This window comes from Mobula birostris, chromosome 20 (assembly GCF_030028105.1).
Source record: "Mobula birostris isolate sMobBir1 chromosome 20, sMobBir1.hap1, whole genome shotgun sequence".
Classification (NCBI taxonomy): Eukaryota; Metazoa; Chordata; class Chondrichthyes; order Myliobatiformes; family Myliobatidae; genus Mobula; species Mobula birostris.
This window is the reverse complement of record NC_092389.1, coordinates 63,455,689-63,474,511: the sequence shown is the minus strand read 5'-3', so window position 1 is coordinate 63,474,511 and position 18,823 is coordinate 63,455,689. Positions and strand designations below refer to the sequence as shown.

The 18,823-nt window shown below is 49.1% G+C and overlaps 1 protein-coding gene and 1 pseudogene across 1 annotated transcript in view; one reads left to right on the top strand and one right to left on the bottom strand.

Moving 5' to 3' along the window:
• Nucleotides 1–4,436: 4,436 nt before the first annotated feature.
• Nucleotides 4,437–18,823, top strand: part of LOC140185039 (uncharacterized) — a 113,136-nt gene continuing 98,749 nt past the window's right edge. The window contains exons 1-5 of the mRNA XM_072238260.1: nucleotides 4,437–5,868; nucleotides 9,872–9,988; nucleotides 10,388–10,539; nucleotides 11,097–11,279; nucleotides 13,263–13,504. Of these exons, the coding sequence (XP_072094361.1) occupies nucleotides 4,810–5,868; nucleotides 9,872–9,988; nucleotides 10,388–10,539; nucleotides 11,097–11,279; nucleotides 13,263–13,504 (1,753 nt within the window). The 5' untranslated portion in view covers nucleotides 4,437–4,809. The remainder of the gene's footprint in view (nucleotides 5,869–9,871; nucleotides 9,989–10,387; nucleotides 10,540–11,096; nucleotides 11,280–13,262; nucleotides 13,505–18,823) is intronic.
• On the bottom strand, nucleotides 17,812–18,643 carry LOC140185349 (probable G-protein coupled receptor 139; annotated as a pseudogene).

Here is an 18,823-nt window from a genome sequence, read left to right as displayed (position 1 = left end):
TCAGAGATGGGCAGGACTCAGGGTACAGAGGGCTGGTTTAACAGGATTGTGGAATAGTGAGGGAAGAATCACCTGCTCCTGAACGTGGTCAAAACCAGAGAAATGGTGATAGATTTTAGGAGGGAGAGGACTGTGATGAGTCCTGTATACATTCTGGGAGAAGAAGTTGCGATGGTGAAGGAGGACAAATACTTGGGTGTTCGCCTCGGCGAGAGACATGACTGGAAAACCAACACCAAGACTGTTTAAAAGAAGGGGATGAGCAGACTCTATTTTCTAAGGAAGCCGAGATCCTTGAACACGTGAGGCAGGATTTCGCAGATCTTTTACCAGTCTGTTGTAGAGAGTGCAGTCTTCTTCGCTGCTTTACGTTGGGAAAGAATAATAAACTCATCAGAAAGGTTGGATCCATCCTTGGCCACAACCCGGACTCTTTCGAGTGAGTGGTGGAGTGGATGTCACTGATCAAACTGTTATCGATTATGGACAATCCGGAACATCCTCTCCATGACCTACTGAACAGGCAGCAAAGCCCCCGAACCCTTTTCAACAAACTCACTCAGCTCCGCCCTCACAAGGATCGTAACAAAAATCTTCTGTGACAGGTGAACACACATCATAGTTCAATAGTCTCTGCATTGTTGTTTCATACATTATTATTGCACTCTGATACAGTGTTATTGTGTATATTATTATTCTTCACTTTATTTTCAGTAAAGTCTGCCCGCTGCTTGCTGTGCTTTTAGATGTTGCTGCTGAAACGAATGAATTTCCCACTCGGAATCAATAGAGTATTAATTATTATTATTGTTATTATTCTCCAGCCCTTTATCTCTCAACAATCAACTTCCCAGCTCTTTACTTCACTCCTCCCCCTTTCCCGGTTTACCCTATCACCTCACCTGCCCCAGATTCTGACTCCCTCCCTTCCTTTCCAGTGCTGAAGAAGGGTCTGGGTCTGAAACGCCGATTGTTCACTTCTCTCCATAGTTGCTGTCTGCCTCCCTGACTTTCCTCCAGCATTTTCCGTCTGTTGTTTGGGATTTCGGCATCTGCAGATTAACTTCTGTTTGCTCACACGCGCATGCGCAGAGGTATGAGGTCATCCCAAATATCACGCATGCGCTAAGTAGACGAGAGGCTCACAAAGACCGGCCGCAGGTAGGAGGGGTCTCCGGTGGGGAATTAATCAGCGGCGTCTGAAACGTGATTGACGGGCTATTACTGTGAGCTCCTGGCGCACTGGTCCTGCACCCCAGCACAGTCCCGGTCCGTTCCCTCTTTCTCAGCCCCACGATCCGTACCCAGTGCCGCCAGGCTTTCGGCTAATGAGTGGTGGGCCGCCGCCGTTTCTGCGGCGCATGCGCATCGCTTTATTGTTCCGTGGCTGACAGACAGGTTTCTGGTTCGTGGGGCCTTCTGGGTAAATAGGCAGCCATGGATCACACCACCAAGCGTTGTTCCCCGACAGTCGAAGGAAATGGGAGCCAATGTATCTCCCAAACACTGCCGTGTTTCAGCTATGTAAATCCAAGGATTAGTAACTCGGAACAAAAATATAGTTCCCAGTTAATCTCGGTTAAAGAGTTCACCTTCCAGTCAGTGAAAATGTCAATTAGAGCTGTATGGAAATAAAACCTTCCGTCAGATTTAGTTCTCTCTGAGTGAATAACGATATGAAACACCTTTGCCTCGATGACAAGTGACTTGTGGCTTTTACATCACAAAAGTGCCGCACTCCAATGAGAATAGCCACTGCCCTCCACTTTATATTCATTGGCATTGCCATCGATGGGTTTATCAATCAGCTGGTGGAGGGTATCTGAGTAATTAGTAAATCTCCAGGATCATACATGTAAAAACAAGTGTTCTTTGTAGTCTTGTGGAACATGACTAGAACTTGAAATAATACCAAAGGCCAGAGACAAATTGAGCCAAGTCTTAGGTTGATTGAAGTCAGAAATAGCGCATTCTCACACAGGCAGGAATACAGTCAGAGAATTTGATGGTCAGTCAGAATGTCTGATCCGTTCCTTGTTCGAAGATGAGTGCATATAGAAACATAGAAATCTACAATATATTACAGGCCCTTCGGCCCACAGTGTTGTGCCGTCCATGTAACCTATTCTAGAAACTGCCTCGGATTTCCCAACCGCATTGCACTCTGTTTTCCTGAGCTCCATGTACATATCTAACAGTCTCTCAAAAGACTCCATGGTATCTGCCTCTACCATCATCGCTGGCAGTGCATTCCATGCACCTACTACTCTCTGTGTGAAAAACCTACCTCTGACATCCCCTTTAACCCTACTTCCAACACCTTAAAACTATGCTCCTCGTGTTTGCCAGTTCAGCCCTAGGGAAAAAGTCTCTGGCTATCCACACGATTAATGCCTTTCATCATCTTATACACATCTGTCAGGTCACCTTCCATCCTCCGTCGCTCCAAAGTTCACTCAACCTATTCTCATAAGGCATGTTCTCCATTCCATGTAACATCCTTGTAAATCTCCTCTGCAGTCTTTCTGTAGTATCCACATCCTTCCTGTAATGTGGTAACTGAACACAAGACTCTAAGTGGGTTTAAAGAAGGTCTTATATAGCTGTAACATTACCGATCTTGAACTCAGTTCCATGGTTGATGAAGGCCTTCTTAACAACATTGTCAATCAGCACTACAGCTTTGAGTGTAAATTTGACATGGACCACAAGATCTTGCTGATCCTCCACATTGCCAGTAGTCCCAACATAATATTGTGTTCTGTATTCAAATTTGATGTACCGAAATAAACCACAGCACACTTCTCTGGGCTGAACTCCATCTGCCAGTTCTGCATCCTATCTGCATCCTGCTGTAACCTCTGGAGAACTGTCCTCACTCTTCACAACACCCTCAACTTTTGTGTCATCAGCACCCTTCTCCTTCCTCATCAAGATCATTTATAAACATCACAAAGAGAAGGAGTCTCAGAATACATCCCTGTGGAACACCACTGGTCACCGTCCTCCATGCAGGATACAAACCATCTACAACCACCTTTGGCTTCTGTGGGCAAGCCAGTTCTGGATCCACAAAGCAAGGTCAACTTCGACCCTTGCCTCATTACTTTCTGAATGAGCTTCACATGAGGAACCTTATCAGAAGTCTCACTGAAAGCCATGTACACTACATCCAATGCTCTACATTCATCAGTGTGTTTTGTTACATCCTCAAAGAATTTAATCAGGTTCGTAAGGCATGATCTGCCCTTGACAGAGCCATGCTGACTATCCCACGTCAGATTATGCTTCTACAAATGCTCATAAATCCTGCCTCTCAGGAGCTTCTCCAACAACTTGCCCTGCACTGAAGTAAGAACCACTGGTCTGTAATTTTCTGGCTGATCTCTACACCCTTTTTTGAAAAGGGAAAAATGTCTTCGAACCCTCTGGTACTTTTCCTCTCCCTATTGATATGCAAAGATCATCGCCAGAGGCTCAGCAATTTCCTCCCTCACTTCCCACAGTATCCTGGGGTATATCTCAAGTTGAGTACCCCCAACTTGGGTTGAAATTGGTAAAATTGTGACGCCAGAGCTCACATTCAGAGGAAATCATACAGAAACATGTAAAATTATGGAAGGAATAGATAAGATAAAGGCAGGAAAGTTGTTTCCACTGGTAGATGAGACTAGAACTAGAGGACATTGCCTCAAGATTTGGGGGAAATTGGGATGGAGATGAGGAGGAACTGCGTTTCCCAGAGAGTGGTGGATCTGTGGATTTCTCTGCCCAATGAGGGAGTGGAGGCTTCCTCAGTAAATATATTTAAGACAAGATTGGACAGGTTTTTTCAAAGTAGGGGTATTAAGGGTTATGGGGAGAAGGCAGGTCGGTGGAGATGAGTCCATGGCCAGATCAGCCACGATCTTATTCAATGGCAGATCAGGCTCTAAGGGCCAGATGGCCGACTCCTGCTCCTATTTCTTTTGTTCTGATGTTCTCACCACAGACTAAAACCTCTCCTGAAATATTGTCCTTCACCAATTGATGTCTTTTGCAAATATTTTTACAGGTTTGAAATTGCAGAACACTTGTGTACAGGAATCTTAAACACAACAAAACATCAGTTTTTCTGTCTCTGTCTGGATATTTAAGGAGTAACCAAATATTTTCTTTGCAACGCCAACACATCTGTTGTCGATTCTTGGAGATGAAGAAGTATCTCATCCCAGCTGGTAAATGTATTCTGTCTCTGAAATGAAGTTTTCTGTTTTAACTCTGTGTAATTCACTGGAACCGGGAGCTGAGAACACACCAGCATTTGTTCACTGGAGATCAGTTCTCAACTGCATTGATTGTACAAGGCATTCAAACGTCTGACTTTCTGAATTGCCAGAGAATTGATCGTAGTGAGATATCATTCTCCTTCTCTCAGTGTGGGAAGAGATTCACTCACAGGCTACCCGCAGACACGCCAGTGAGTTCACAGTGGGGAGAGGCCATTCACCCGCTCTGTGTGAGGGAGGGGAACTACTCAGTCATCCAGTCTGAAGATACATCAGCAAGTTCACACCATAGTGAGATGCTCCACCTGTTCTGACTGTGGGAAGCACATTCTGTTATTGATGCTAAAGGTATATCAGAAAATTCACCAGTGAAAGGACATTGACCTGCTCGGACGGTGGGAAGGCATTCACACACTCAACCACAACACAGTGACACCAGTGAGTTCACACCGGGGAGAAGCCATTCACCTGCTCTGAATGTGGGAAAGGGTTCACTCAATCATCTCAACTGAATGAACACCAGTGAATTCACACAGAAAAGATGCCGTTCACCTGCTCAGACTGTGGGAAGGGCTTCACTCACTCCTCCAAACTACAGAGACACCAGCGAGTTCACACCGGGGAGAAGCCATTCACCTGCTCAGATTGTGGGAAGGGATTCGCTCAATCGTCCAACCTACAGACCCACCAGCGAGTTCACACTGGGGAGAAGCCATTCACCTGCTCAGACTGTGGGAAAAGATTCATTCAGTCAAATCACCTGCTACAACATCAGTTAGTTCACACTGGGGAGAGACCATTCACCTGCTCAGACTGTGGGAAGAGATTCCTTCAGTCATCTGACCTACTGACACACCAGCGAGTTCACACTGGGGAGAGGCCATTCACTTGCTCTAAATGTGGAAAGGTATTTGCTCGGTCATCTGTACTGAAGGAGCATCAGCGAATTCACACTGGGGAGAAGCCGTTCACTTGCTCTGAATGTGGAAAGGTATTTGCTCGGTCATCTCAGCTCTTGAGACACCAGCAAATCCACTCTGGAGTGAAACCATTCCTCTGCTCAGAATGTGGGAAGGGATTCACCAATGCAGCTCAGCTGAAAGATCATCAGTTTGTTCACACTGTGGAGAGGCCATTCACCTGCTCAGACTGTGGGAAAGGATTCACTCGGCGTTCTCGACTACTGACACACCAGTTAGACCACACTGGGGAGAAACCATTCATCTGCTCAGAATGTGGGAAGAGATTCACCCATTCCGCTCAACTGAAGGAACATCAGCGACTTCACACTGGGGAATGGCCATTCGCCTGCTCTGAATGTGGGAAGGGATTCACTTGGTCATCTCGACTGAAGGTGCATCAGCGAGTTCACACTGGGGAGAAACCTTTCAGCTGCTCTGAATGTGGGAAGGGATTCACTCAATCATCCAAACTTGTAAGCCACTACCGAATTCACACTGGGGAGAAACCGTTCACCTGCTCAGATTGTGGGAAGGAATTCACTCGGCATTCTGAGTTTAAAATACATCAGCAAATTCACACTGGGGGATGCCACTCTCCTGTTCTGAATGTGGGAAAGGATTCACTCAGTCAACTCAATTAAGACTATAAGATATAGGAGCAGAAGTCGGCCATTTGGCCTTTCGAGGCTGCTCCGCCATTCAGTCATGGACTGATCCAATTCTCCAGTCATCCCCACTCCCCTGCCTTCTCCCCATACCCTTTGATGCCCTGGCTAATCAAGAAACCATCTCTCTCTGTCTTAAATGCACCCAATGACTTGGCCTCCACAATTGCATGTGGCAACAAATTCCACAAATTTACCACCCTCTGACTAAAGTAAGTACTCCTCATCTCTTTTCTAAATGGATGTCCTTCGATCCTGAAGTTGTGCTCTCTTGTCCTAGATTCACCTACCATGGGAAATAACTTTTGCATATCTAATCTGTTCAGAGCTTTTAAAATTCAGAATGTTTCAGTGAGATTCCCCTCATGACCCCAGCCCCCATTCTCCTGAACTCCAGGGAATACAGCCCAAGGGAAGCCAGATGCTTCTGTTATGTGTAACGCGCTGTAAGGTTTCACTGCTAATGTAATGGCTTCTTTGTAATGTTCACTGCTGAAGTAACAGTTTCTCTGTAGCAGCAATGTTCGTGTTATGGCTGGCGATAACAGGACAGTGGGATGCATGTCAGCCAATCAGGATTTTGTTGCTCTGTTTCGTGAATCTGGGAGCGGTTGATTTTGTCAGAGAGAGAGATGGAGAGAGAAGACGCGAATGGAGAGATTTGCCAGACTGCCAGACAGGGTGGACTCGGAGCGCGGGTCCGAAGGGCAGTGATGATCGGAGGAGACCGATGGGGACCGATCGGCCTATCAGTGAGCTCCACTTTTGCGCACAGACTGTTTAATAAGATCGCACCCTTTTTTCAATTTTGTTTCTCTACTAACCATACAGTCAAAGTAAGAGTTATAAAGCTTAATCATTTAATCGCAAAGTGTGTTCTGTTTCTTATTTCTGGGCACTAATTTGTAACAGGGGACACATCGGGCAGCATCCATCCAAACGAGATTTCTTCAGTTTGGCCGGGCAGGGGGTTATCACCCCCTAGATTAAGCCGCTAGGCAAAGCGAGATTTACAATTGTGGGGGCTACGTTCGGGATTGATTCTGTTGGATGCTGTGTAATTACCCTGAGAAATGAACCAGTGGGGCAGATATTTGTACTCCGGATGAATTGTTAATTCCACTGTTAAGTTCTGTTGAAGTTGCGATTGTGAGCGGAGCCTTGATAAAATGGCGGATGCAGCTCTTGTTCTCATGCAGACCAGCGCTGAGGTAGCTGGCGGCGGAGATTTCAAAGACAGGGTTCTATCATTTCTGAGGAGTGAGGGGAAAGAGTGGTCGGAGTTGGAAGGTCTAATTAGTCCACGTCCCCTGGTGAAGAATGAGAATTCTGAGGTAGTAGCCGCCCTTACTTCTCTGGCGAATAAATGGAAAATTCAGATTCCAAGTCCCAGTTATGGCAGGCTCCACCTATTCTCTGGAATAACACCCACACCTAAAGGGGAGGAGGAGTATGAGACGTGGGCGGAACGGACCTCTCAGTTGTTAGATGAGTGGCAGTGCTCGGATGATGAAAAGTGACAGTGATTGGTTGAAAGTTTGAATGGGCGGGCCGTTGACGAGAGAGCTGTCAGGTTACATTATCCCGTAGCGACAGCTGTCAGTTATCAACAAGCACTGGGCAATGACTTTGATCCGACTGGAAGCCCAGTGGAGCTCCTGGTGGCGTTTCAAAGCATACGTCAGGAGAAGTGGGAGAAGGTTTCTGCTTTTATTTTACGGCTAGAGAGGCAGCTAAATTGCTTGCGGCACAGAGGGGTCATTCAGGCGGCTGAGGTGGATCGGTTAAGAATGGACCAGATAGCCATGACCCGATTGTGTGGGGTCTCTGACAGTCTCGTAAGACGCGTCCCCTCCATCTTTTGTTAAGCTGATCAGAGAGGTACGGGAAGAGGAGAACGCGGCGGAAGCACGGGAGGACTCAGTCAGCAGGGTACAGTCCTCGGTAGTGTCCCCTGCGGTGAAGTGACCACAGATAGCCTACCCCGGGGAGTGGTAGAAGAGATTGTGGCAGAGTTCAGATCGGAGATACGTCGGTTGTTATCAGCGGGTGTGACTCCCCCCCCCCCCATATGTTGGGGCTGTTGTGGGCGGGGGGGGGCGCTGCAGATTCCCCAAGGGGATGAACAGTGCGGAGGGCTGCTGGCAGCAGGTGTCACGCCAGAAGGAGAGTGAGCCCCCGGGTACCTCAGCAAGGAGAGTCGTTGGGGAAACCTAGAGGGGACCCAGTGAGGGGACGGCCTGGTGTCTCTGGGGGAACACGTTCCCAGCAATGTACCAAGGTACTCCCGAAAGTAAAAGACCCTATTCCTGAAGGCTTAGTGGGACCACACTCCAGTGTGTCGCTGCGGATAGAGAGTATTTACGCTAAAGCCATATTCGACACGGGATCGCAGGTCACGTTACTGTACCATTCGTTTTACAACCGGTATCTGAAGCATTTACCCTTGACACCATTCAGTGCACTGGAGATTTGGGGTCTCAGTGCTGGTGATTATCCATACGACGGTTACTTGTCAGTGAAACTGGAGTTCTCGGAGGCCGATGTGAGAGTGTCTGAGGGTCTTGATATAGAGGTGCTGGTTTCCCTGTTAAGAAAAGCTGCGTTTCAATTCTGGTGGGGACCAACATCCCTCTGGTGAGGAGGCTCATGGGGGCCTGTAAGGAGAAGGCGGGTGAGAGATTTTTGGGGACCCTGTCCGTGCTCCCAGTGTATCAAGATGATCTTGAGGAAGTGCGTGGCAGCATTGGGCTGGATACCAAATTTAAACGAGGGACCGTGTGGTTCACCCAGTCGAAACCAATGGTGGTATGGCCCGGGGAGGTAGCGAGAGTGATGGAGACCCACCATATTTCCCGGAATGCCTGAGGGAGAAACCCTCTTAGTGGACGCTCCGGAAGACCACGAGGGGGAGTGGGGATTTCCGGCTGGGCTACTGGTGATGCCCGAATTGCAGAAGCCCTCAGTTGTACAGCCGAGCAGAATGGCAGTAATCGTCAGGAACATTACGAAGAGGGAGGTCACCTTAAAGCGGGGGGTGCCCCTGGCGCATTTGTTCCCGGTGACGGTAATGTTTAGCGCCCCCGTGAGGCACGCCGGGGAGAAACTATTGGAAAAGCGGGGGAAGTTGACCGCTGAGTCATTCAACTTCGGGGACTCCCCGGTGCCGCCGGGTTGGAAGTGGAGGCTGGTAGAGAAGTTGTTGAAATTGGAAGGCGTATTTTCCATTGTCGAGTTTGATGTGGGTTGTTCCAAGAGCACGCGTCACATTATCCGGGTGACCGAGGACACCCCGTTTAGAGAGAGATCGCGGCGAGTAGTAGACATGGAAGACGTGCGGTAGCATTTGTGTAAGTTGAAGGAAGCTGGGATCATCACTGAGTCCCAAAGCCCCTGTGCGTCCCCAATAGTCGTGGCCTGGAAGAAGAACGGGAAGGTACGCATGTGTGTGGACTATAGGACTCTGCACAGGCGCACCGTCCCTGACCAGTATACGGTCCCGAGGCTCGAAGACACGCTGGCCTCTCTGAGTGGTGCGAAGTGGTTTAGTGTGCTGGATTTGCGGAGTGGATAGTACCAGATCCGCATGAGTGAGGCCGACAAATAGAAGATGGCACTTATATGTCCCCTGGTATTCTTCCAGTTCGAAAGGATGCCCCAGGGCATATCGGGAACCCCTACGAACTTCCAGCGGGTCATGGAGAAGACGGTTGGGTATATGAACTTGCTTGAGGTGTTCATGAATTTGGATGACCTCACAGTATTTGGATCCACCTTGGAAGAACACGAAGCGAGGCTACTGAAGGTGCTCGGCTGCCTGAAAGCTGCAGGGTTAAAACTTTCCCTGTCTGTTATCTAAGTCGGACACATAATCTCACAAATGGAGTAGCTGCGACCCGGCTAAGATAGAAGCGGTGTCCACCTGACCAAGGCCCCAGGGTTCTGTGGTTATTATCGGAGATTCCTGATGGAGTAGCTACAGACCCGGCTAAGAAGCGTGATCACTTGGCCAAGGCCCCTGACTGTGAGCGCCCTGCGCTCGTTCCTGGGGTTCTGTGGTTATTATCGGAGATTCCTGACGGGCCACGCCAAAGTGAGTCACCCCTTGAATCAGCTTCTGTGTGGTTACCCTCCCCTGGGGAAGAAAGGGAGGGGAGGAGGGACAGGAGGGTGGAGAATATCTAAACCCGTCAGAGACTTTTGGACAGAGGTGGATGATTTCAGCCTGAAGCACCGGCCGGGGAGCCGGAACATTGATGCGGATGCTTTGTCCCGACACATGAGGACTGGACAGGGACGAGGAGTGGGAGAGCGCTCCTGCCCCTGGGGTGACAGGTGCATGAGGGACTGGACAGGGACGAGGAGGGGGACAGCGCTCCTGCCCCTGGGGTGACAGGTACATGAGGGACTGGACAGGGACGAGGAGGGGGAGAGAGCGCTCCTGCCCCTGGGGTGACGGCCCTGTGTCAGTTTGCCATCACCGTGAAGGCAGAGGAAAAGGAGCGGCCGGATCGAGCAACGGATCAATGGGCGGCTTCCGATGACGTCATTCCCCAGGTTCACTGTGACCTCACTGCTGCCGGAATTGAGTTCTGGGGAAGTGGCGGCTGCTCAGCGGGATGACCCGGGCAGTGGCACTATCTGGTCCGCGGTAGAAAATTGAGACACGGCTCAGACAGAGAAGAGAAAACAAGCTTCGGTGCCTCCATTACTGAAAGAGTGGCCTCGACTGCAGTTGAAGAGCCAGATCTTATCCCGGGTCACGTCATGACCGGTCCGACCCGGCGTTGCCAGCTGGTTCTGTCCGAGAAGTATCGGAGGATTGCTTTGAAGTCACTTCATGATGATTCTGAATATCTGGGGGTGAAGAAGACCGATGGATTGCTCAGCGACCGGTTTTGCCTGCCCCGAATGAAGTCGGAGGTTGAAGAATACTGCAAGTCGTGCATTCGCTGCATACGCCGGAAGACACTGCCTACGCGGGCAGCTCCTTTGTCCCACTTACAGAGTGCAGGGCCCCTGGACCTGGTGTGTGTGGAGTTCCTGTCCATAGAACCCGATGCCAGCAACACGGCGAATGTCTTAGTCATCACTGACCACTACACCAGATATGCTCAGACTTTTCCTACCGAGGACCAGAGGGCGACTACGGTGGCAAAAGTGTTATGGGAGAAGTATTTCGTTCATGATGGCCTTCCCAGGCGGATACATAGTGACCAGGGATGGTACTTCGAGCGCAGACTCATCTATGAGTCACTGCGCATGCTTGGAGTTGAGAAGTCGAGGCCCACGCCCTATCATTCGCAGGGCGATCCCCAGCCTGAGGGGTTTAACCTGATCTTGTTTGACATGCTCGGTACCCTGGAGGTCAGCAAGAAGAGCAGGTGGAGTCAACATATTGAGCATCTGGTTCATTGTTACAACTGTACACGAAATGAAGTTACTGAGTACTCGCCATATTATCTGATGTTTGGGCCTGAGGCGACGTTGCTCATTGACCTTTGTTTTGGGACTGACGAGGATGAATTATCACCGAAGACTTTTCTGAAGTATGTGTCTGATTATAGGAGAGAGCTGAAAAGGGCTTATGAATTAGCCGGGGTCGCGGCTGCCAAGCAGTATTGAGGAAATAAGAGGAGGTATGATCAAAAAGTGAAGTTCTCCCAACTCCTGCCGGCAGACAGAGTCTTCATAAGCACAAGTTGGCTGACCGCTGGGTGGCCACACCCTATGTGGTGGAGAGTCAGATGCCAAACCTACAAGTTTTCCGGGTGAGACCAGAGGAGGGGAAGGGGCCCGTCAAGATTCTCCATCGGAACCACCTGCTGCCCCTGGGACAAGAGGTGCGGGTTGACCCAGAGCCCGACTTGGAGGATACACCTAGTAAGAGGACTCTGCGAAAACGCGGGGCGACTGCAGGGCCCACAGCGGGAGAGGCTGGGGGGCGGGGGGGGGCACCCATGAGAGGGATACTGTTTCGAGGGATGAGGATCTGAATGTGTGGCATATGCTGCCTTTCGCGAACTCCCCATTCATTGAGGCAGAGACTCCTGGCCCTGCTCCCACTGTGTCAGGTTAAGTGGGGTGACGGGCGGGGTGGGGGGAGAGGTTGATATCTGTGGGCAGCCTGGGTTACAGCGGGACCCTGAAGGAGAGGAAGCAGGGCCTGGACACGTGACAGTGGGCTCCGAGTTGCAGAGGGACACGAGTGATAGATAGGTCGAGGGAGGACTCACCAGGTGGACCAGAAGTATCACCAGTAGTGTCTGAGCCTGAAGAGTTAAGTGAGGTGGTACGGATGTCTCAGAGAATTAGGAGACCACCGGATAGGTTGGCCAATGTTGCGTCAGGGGAACAGCGCGTGATCTCTACCGTTTAAGGAGCTATGCCACTGCCTTTTGCACCTGGCTTGGGCTTTGTGTTTTGCAGGAAGGGTTGGCGAATTATTTCAACGTCATGAGGACAGGAATAAATTCGGTGGGGGGACAGTTTATCGCGCTTTAAGAATTCACTGCTAATGTAATGTCTTCTCTGTAATGTTTCACTGCTAAGCCGAATGAAATGGCTGTTCTGTGTATGTTCACTGCTGAGGTAATGGTTTCTCCGTAGCAGCAATGTTTGGGTTATGGCTGGAGATAACAGGACTCTGGTATGCATGTTAGCCAATCAGGAGATTGTTGCTCTGTCTTGGGAATCTGGACGGAGATTTTTCCCGGTTTTTTTTGGTCGAGGAGAGACGAAGAGGGAAGACGCGTGTGGAGAGAGCTGGTAGATTACCGGACGGGGTGGACTGCGATCTGAGAGCCCGACGGTCAGCGATGGTGGAAGAATGGGGACTGAATGAGCTGCAACGTGTACTTTTGACTTTTCCTTGAAACGGGCTCTCTTTGACTTTTATTACTAACCCTATATTCAGATTAAGATTCATAAAGTACAACCATGTAATTGCATAGGATGCACTGTCTGATATTTTGCGTTGGGGGTTTGTGACTGGGCGGTACATTACACGGCATCCACGCAAACGTGATTTCTCACTTTGGCGGGGCCAGAAGTTGTTTTCCCCTAGGCGTTCACGAACTTGCCGATGATTTCTCACTTTGGCGGGGCCAGAAGTTGTTTTCCCCTAGACGTTCACGAACTTGAGGGTTGCAGATGATCCGAGCTTCCTTCAGATTTCACAAATGCTGCCGAACGTCTTCCACCTCTGCAGGGGCCAGTCGCCGCGACGTTTATCTCAATGAGGGTGATCTGGGTCACCCGGAGAGTGTGGCGAGTGTTCGTGGAACAACCCACATCGAACTCACCAGTAGAAAAGATACCTTCCAGTTTCAACATCTTCTGTATCAGCTTCCTCTTCCAACCCACAGGTACCGGGGATTCCCAAAGGTGAATGACTCAGCATTCACCTTTCCCTCCTTTCGAACAGAGTTTCTCCCTGGCTCGTCTCGCAGGGGCAGTAGACATTCCCGTTACCGAGAAGAGGTGCGCCGGGTCATCCCCCGCTTGAAGGTGACCTTCCTCTTCATTGTGTCCCTGACAGTCACTGCCATCCTGTTCACCTGTGGAACCGAGGGCTTCTGCAGTTCAGGTCTCACCAGCACCCCAGCAGGTCAGCCTGACTTCTCTTCGTGGTCTTCCGGAGCATCCACCAAGAGGGCCTCGGCCTCAGGCATTCTGGGAATTAGGGGTTTCCCATCACTCTCGCTACTTACCCAGGCCGTCACACGATTGTTTTTGACCGGATGAACCACACAGTCTCTCGTCTAAGCTCATTACCCGGCCCAGAGCGGCCACGCAGTTCGAAACCCCTGGTAAATTGACAATGTTTTCTCAAAGCTCTCTCCGTGCAGCCTTGCATTAGCCTCCGCACAATAGGAGTGTTTGTCCCCACAAGAATTGAAAGTCGCCCTGATGAACAGGTCCGGACAAACTAGCGGTAATGTGCAAGGACCTCAGCCGCTCCCACATCTGTCTCCGAGAACTCCAACTTCAATGACAAATAATCACCCCTCACTAAGCCCCCAGATCTCTAGTGCACTGAGTGGCGTTGATGGTAAATGCGTCAAATACAGCAAGGTGACCTCCGAGCCTGTGTCAGGTGTGGGTCGAGCGTAAATACCCTCTAGCCGTAAAGATTCACTGGAGCTGGACCCCACTAAGCCTTCAGGACTAGTTTATTTTTGCCTCAGGGTGTTCCTTGATATATTTCTGGGAACGCGTTCCCCCGAGACGCCACACTATTCCCTCACTAGGTCTCTTCTAAGTTTCCCGACGCCTCTCTCTCGCTTAGGTACCTGGGGGCTCACTCTCTTCGAGGTTTCCCGTCATTGATACTCCCGCCTGAAGTGTCCCTCCACCACAGTTAAAACAGAAAATACCGGCCGCTGTCCTCGGGGGACTCCGGCCACCAGCAGCGCTCTGCATAGTCCGTCCCTTAAGGTGGTCAGCCTCGCTATCAGCTCTATCGTTTGGGGGGGGGGGGAGCGCACCCACAGATGACAACTGGGACATCTGAATTCTCAACTCTGCCATGTGGTCCCTTACCCCTCCCCGGGGTAGGCTATCAATGGTCACTTCAGCGCAGGGGACTACGACCGAGGACGGTACAGCTCCACCCCAACACCACCATGGCTCCGAAGCATTATCCTCCTCTCTGACTTCTCTGATCAGCTCAACAAGCAACGGAGTGGGGAGCGACTTACCAGAGAGCCGGAGACCACTAGCGTTTGTGTCCTGTGACTGTGCGCCTCTCGCTATTTGAGCCTATCTTAACTGATTCACCTCCGCTGTTTTGAATGGTCCGTCTGCGCCACAAGCAACCCAGCTGTATCTCAAGTCGAAAAATATAGACAGAAAGTTTCTCTCCCTTATCCTGAAACATTTTCTAAGTTCCTAAGTTCCATCGGGCTTCCCGTTGTGCCAAACACATTTTCTATAGCGCTTAAATGTAGCGCGTAGAAGTGGCTAACGGGCTCAGTGTGTTTACAGATCTCACCACGTCAGCAGCCGGCCCCCTCAAACTTTCAACCAATCGCTGTCTTTCTACGTCATCACGGCACTGCCACTCACCCAGCATCTGAGCGGTCCGCTCTGCCCGAGTCCGATACTTCTCTTCCCCCTCGAGTGTGGGCCTCGCTCCTGAGAACATTCTCGGCTTTTGATAGCGAGGCTCTGCTGCTCTAACGGTGTTTAAAGTTCGAATTAACAACTCGTCCGGGTACGAATGTTTCCCCCAGTCAATACTCACATATTCGGTACCGGTAACCGTGTGGATTCGCACCAGTGATCAACCCCTGCAGCATCCACAGCCTCACACCGTAATCATTTTACCGGACAGTAGTTTAGCACAGACTTAAACACACAACCCACTGGATCAATGCTCAGGGCTATCACACAACATCCAACGAAATCGATCCCCGACGAGACCCCGACGATGAAACACTCTGGTTTCGTCGGCTGCGAAAGTCCGGGGAAGACACTGGACTAGAATAAGTAGCGCCAGACTCGCGAGACCGAGATGGCTTCCAGCCCCGGACCCCAGTTTGTGTGGATGTGTGTAATTTGCTACCCGTCACAAATTAGTGCCACGAAATGACGGACAGTACCCTGCATACGATTAAAGGAAGTATATTTATGAATCTGAACTTAACTAAAGGGTTAGTAAAGAAAAACAAATAGAAATGTACACAAGTTGGAGCTCAAAGTTTCACCATATTCACTGATTATAAATCGATCTCGGCCCCTGGCTTCGTCGAATCCCGGTCCCACACTGGGTCAAATCCTACGACCTGTTCTATCCAGCGTCTTCTTTCTCCATCTCCCCCCGAAAAAAGCCCCAGGCCCGACCTCAGTGTTCAACAGAAAGGAAAACGTCCCCAAAGTTCTCCCATCCTAATTGGATGCCACACATTCCTCAACATCCCTTATCTTCAGCAATAAGCCAGACAGGCTGAAAGCAAAACAGACTGCTCTTACCGAACTGCTGAATGAAATACATACAGTATAACAGTGAAGATATGAACCAGGGAATTAAATTGGTTTCATTAGATCTGTTCTTTATTATGGCTGTGGGGCTTATAGATCAGCTTCATTTTCAACTCTAAACTACTTGAATGTGACAGAAAAACAGGCTTTAAGATTGTATGGTGGTGCAGTAAGGTCGTCTCCTGTTTCGGTTTTACTGGCTGAAATGGCAGAACTGTTATCAGAATTGCAGATATTGCAGTTATGCTAGCATAGGATTAATTTGAGGAGGCAGAGAAATGATCTTCCGGTTAAAGTTGTGTTCGAGGACTATTGGGAACATTATACGCAAAGTGTTTTCCTGTTTAGGTGGCTGGGACCTAATCAGGCTGGGAAGATGGGATTGTTGGATTATGCAATATACCGCACTGTCACGTTCTCTGAAACGCCACTTTGTTCTGTCTGTGACTACTTGATTTTAGGTCTCACATTTTAATAAAGTACAAGGACTCTGTTATGCCTGAGGATCTGCTGGTTCATCAAAATATTAAAGACAATTATTTTGATATGTTAACCATTGTTGCAGAGGAATCAAAAGGCAATTTAACTGGGGATGATGGTGTTTGTTGTGCCCGGATTAAAGGTAACGATAAAGAAACAGCTTACCGACCATTTATGTGTAAAAACTGCAGAATATGTGGCCATCATTCTAGACCTACAGTGTTTGGAGGAAATTCGTCCATGTAAAGTTGTAATTTGTTCAGATGTTGTTTTCGGTTTTGATGAATTTTAAAACGGATCGGTCAGTCTGGGACTAGCTGGACACTAGCAGTCGGTCAGAGTTACTGTTGGAAACTCATCAAACATTATTTCATACGCAAAGTATTGGATTATACATTTTCTTCTGAGGGGTCTCCACACATGGAGGTACTGAAGGGAATGAGCGGGTTGACTGTTTAGTCACAAAAGCTGTTAAGAGTTCGACTGTGGATAAAGACCTTCCACGTTGCAAATCAGAACCTGTTTCAGGGTTTGCAGGGTTAAGAATGAGGGGTTTATGGGAAATCTAGTGGGACACTGGGCACAAGGGGAGGCACCTTTACAGATATCGAACAGTGTTGGGTTCATGGGAGAAGTGGCTACAAACAAGAAGGGAAGGAATTATAGTGATACGACCTGAATTGGCCATACTATAAAGAATTATTCCCTACGTTGTGTTTGAAAACTTCATACTGGGCTGTGTAGATTTTGTCATTATGAAGCATTTCAACACACACTGTTTCAGGGTGAAGCTGATCAAGTAGATGGAAATCAAATGCAGATTTAATTACAATCGTTGAGGGTGGATATCTTTCATTTTAGTTGTGGGAATGAGTTTAACTCGATTCACTCTATTGGATTTCATTTTGTACAATCTATAGGATTTTTTTTTGGGGGGGGTAATTTAGCTTTCATTAGAAAAAAAATAAGTACGAGGGTTTTATTTCCCATTTCTCTGCACCATATTCCAGTCCAGTTAGTGGCGGGAATGCGCATTAAGTCGGAGCGTCAACCGACATGTATCCAAAGCCCGCCCCATTCATTCATGTTAGACAATCATTTAAAAGCTAGGCGGAAACTGGTGTGTTTGACATTGGATTAGCCAACCAGCATAAGACTAGAACTCCCGCTGTCTTGTGGTAAAGTCGGACTGTGAGGTTGGTGGGCGGGATTGGGGATAGATGGGCATATCCATAGACCAATCAGTTGGTGGCATTCCAGTGTAGTTCGTTGACTGATATCTGACGAGTCCAGGACAGTGTTTTGACCCTCCCCAGAAACAGACTATCCTAATGTTCCAGACTTGCCAGACGATGGGACAGTCAGTCCCGGAATAACAACTCGGAGATCAGGCAGTGAATATGAGGAGCTGGCGTCCCGACTGCAGAAATTGTGGCCACCTCCGTCTTGTGCTCAGGACGCGGTTTTATTCATGAATTGAAGCACGGAGGGGACAGAATATTTCACCGCACTAATTATCTGCTCCCTGAATTTTGACCGAGTCACCGCGTAAATAAATGTGTTTGTGCAGCAGTTGAAATCACTCAGCAAAATCCCGACGTAGTTAAAGATCCATTCAGAATCATTGAAATTGAATCTTTTCCCTAAGACCTGATAATACATGACATTTACAACCAGTGTCATCCACAGGAGGATGAAGCTGCCGGAGAGGGTGAAGAGTAAAACCACAGACCTCCTCCTGCTCTCCATCTCCGGGTCACTGCGGTTCTCCCCCTTGCTCTGACCCTTCAGCCCCTTACGGACCCGACTGGCCACTAAAATGTGCCTGACGGTCAGAGCGTTGAGCAGCAGGATCACTGTGAAAGGAAGGAATGGATTTAAAACTGTATCAAGCCAGTCATATACTACCCAGCCGGGGTCAGCGAAATACCTGTCCATGAGTACACAGAACCAAGGTATATTGTCGATTATCATGCTGGGTTCCCGTGTGAAGAACCGGGGGATGTTTTTTCAGACAAGACAGTACGCCGGTTGTTGTCAGAACCACAGCCGCAGTTTTCCCGGTGCAATATTTTGTTTTCAGTTTCTGGCAGCAAATGGCGACAAACCGATCAAAGGTGAAAGTGACGGTGAACCAGACAGAACAGTCTGTGGCTGTGCACTTCAGTACATCGATAACACTGCACACAGGCGTGATGTCCAGAAAATTCATCGGGAAGTAATACTCATTGATTTGAGACAAAATGACCTCGGTGACGATGGTCAGTAGATCGGCCGCTGCCATGGCCACCAGGTAGCGAGTGGTGCAGGTAGAGAGGCCGCACTTTCCCCGGGGCAGGATCACAATCGCCACTAAATTCACTGTGTGTGGGGGAGGCGGGAGGGGCGGGAGAGGGGGTGAAAGACGGGGACGGGGGAGGGAGAGAGAGACACTGAGCATTACTGAACACGTTCCTCAAGGAAT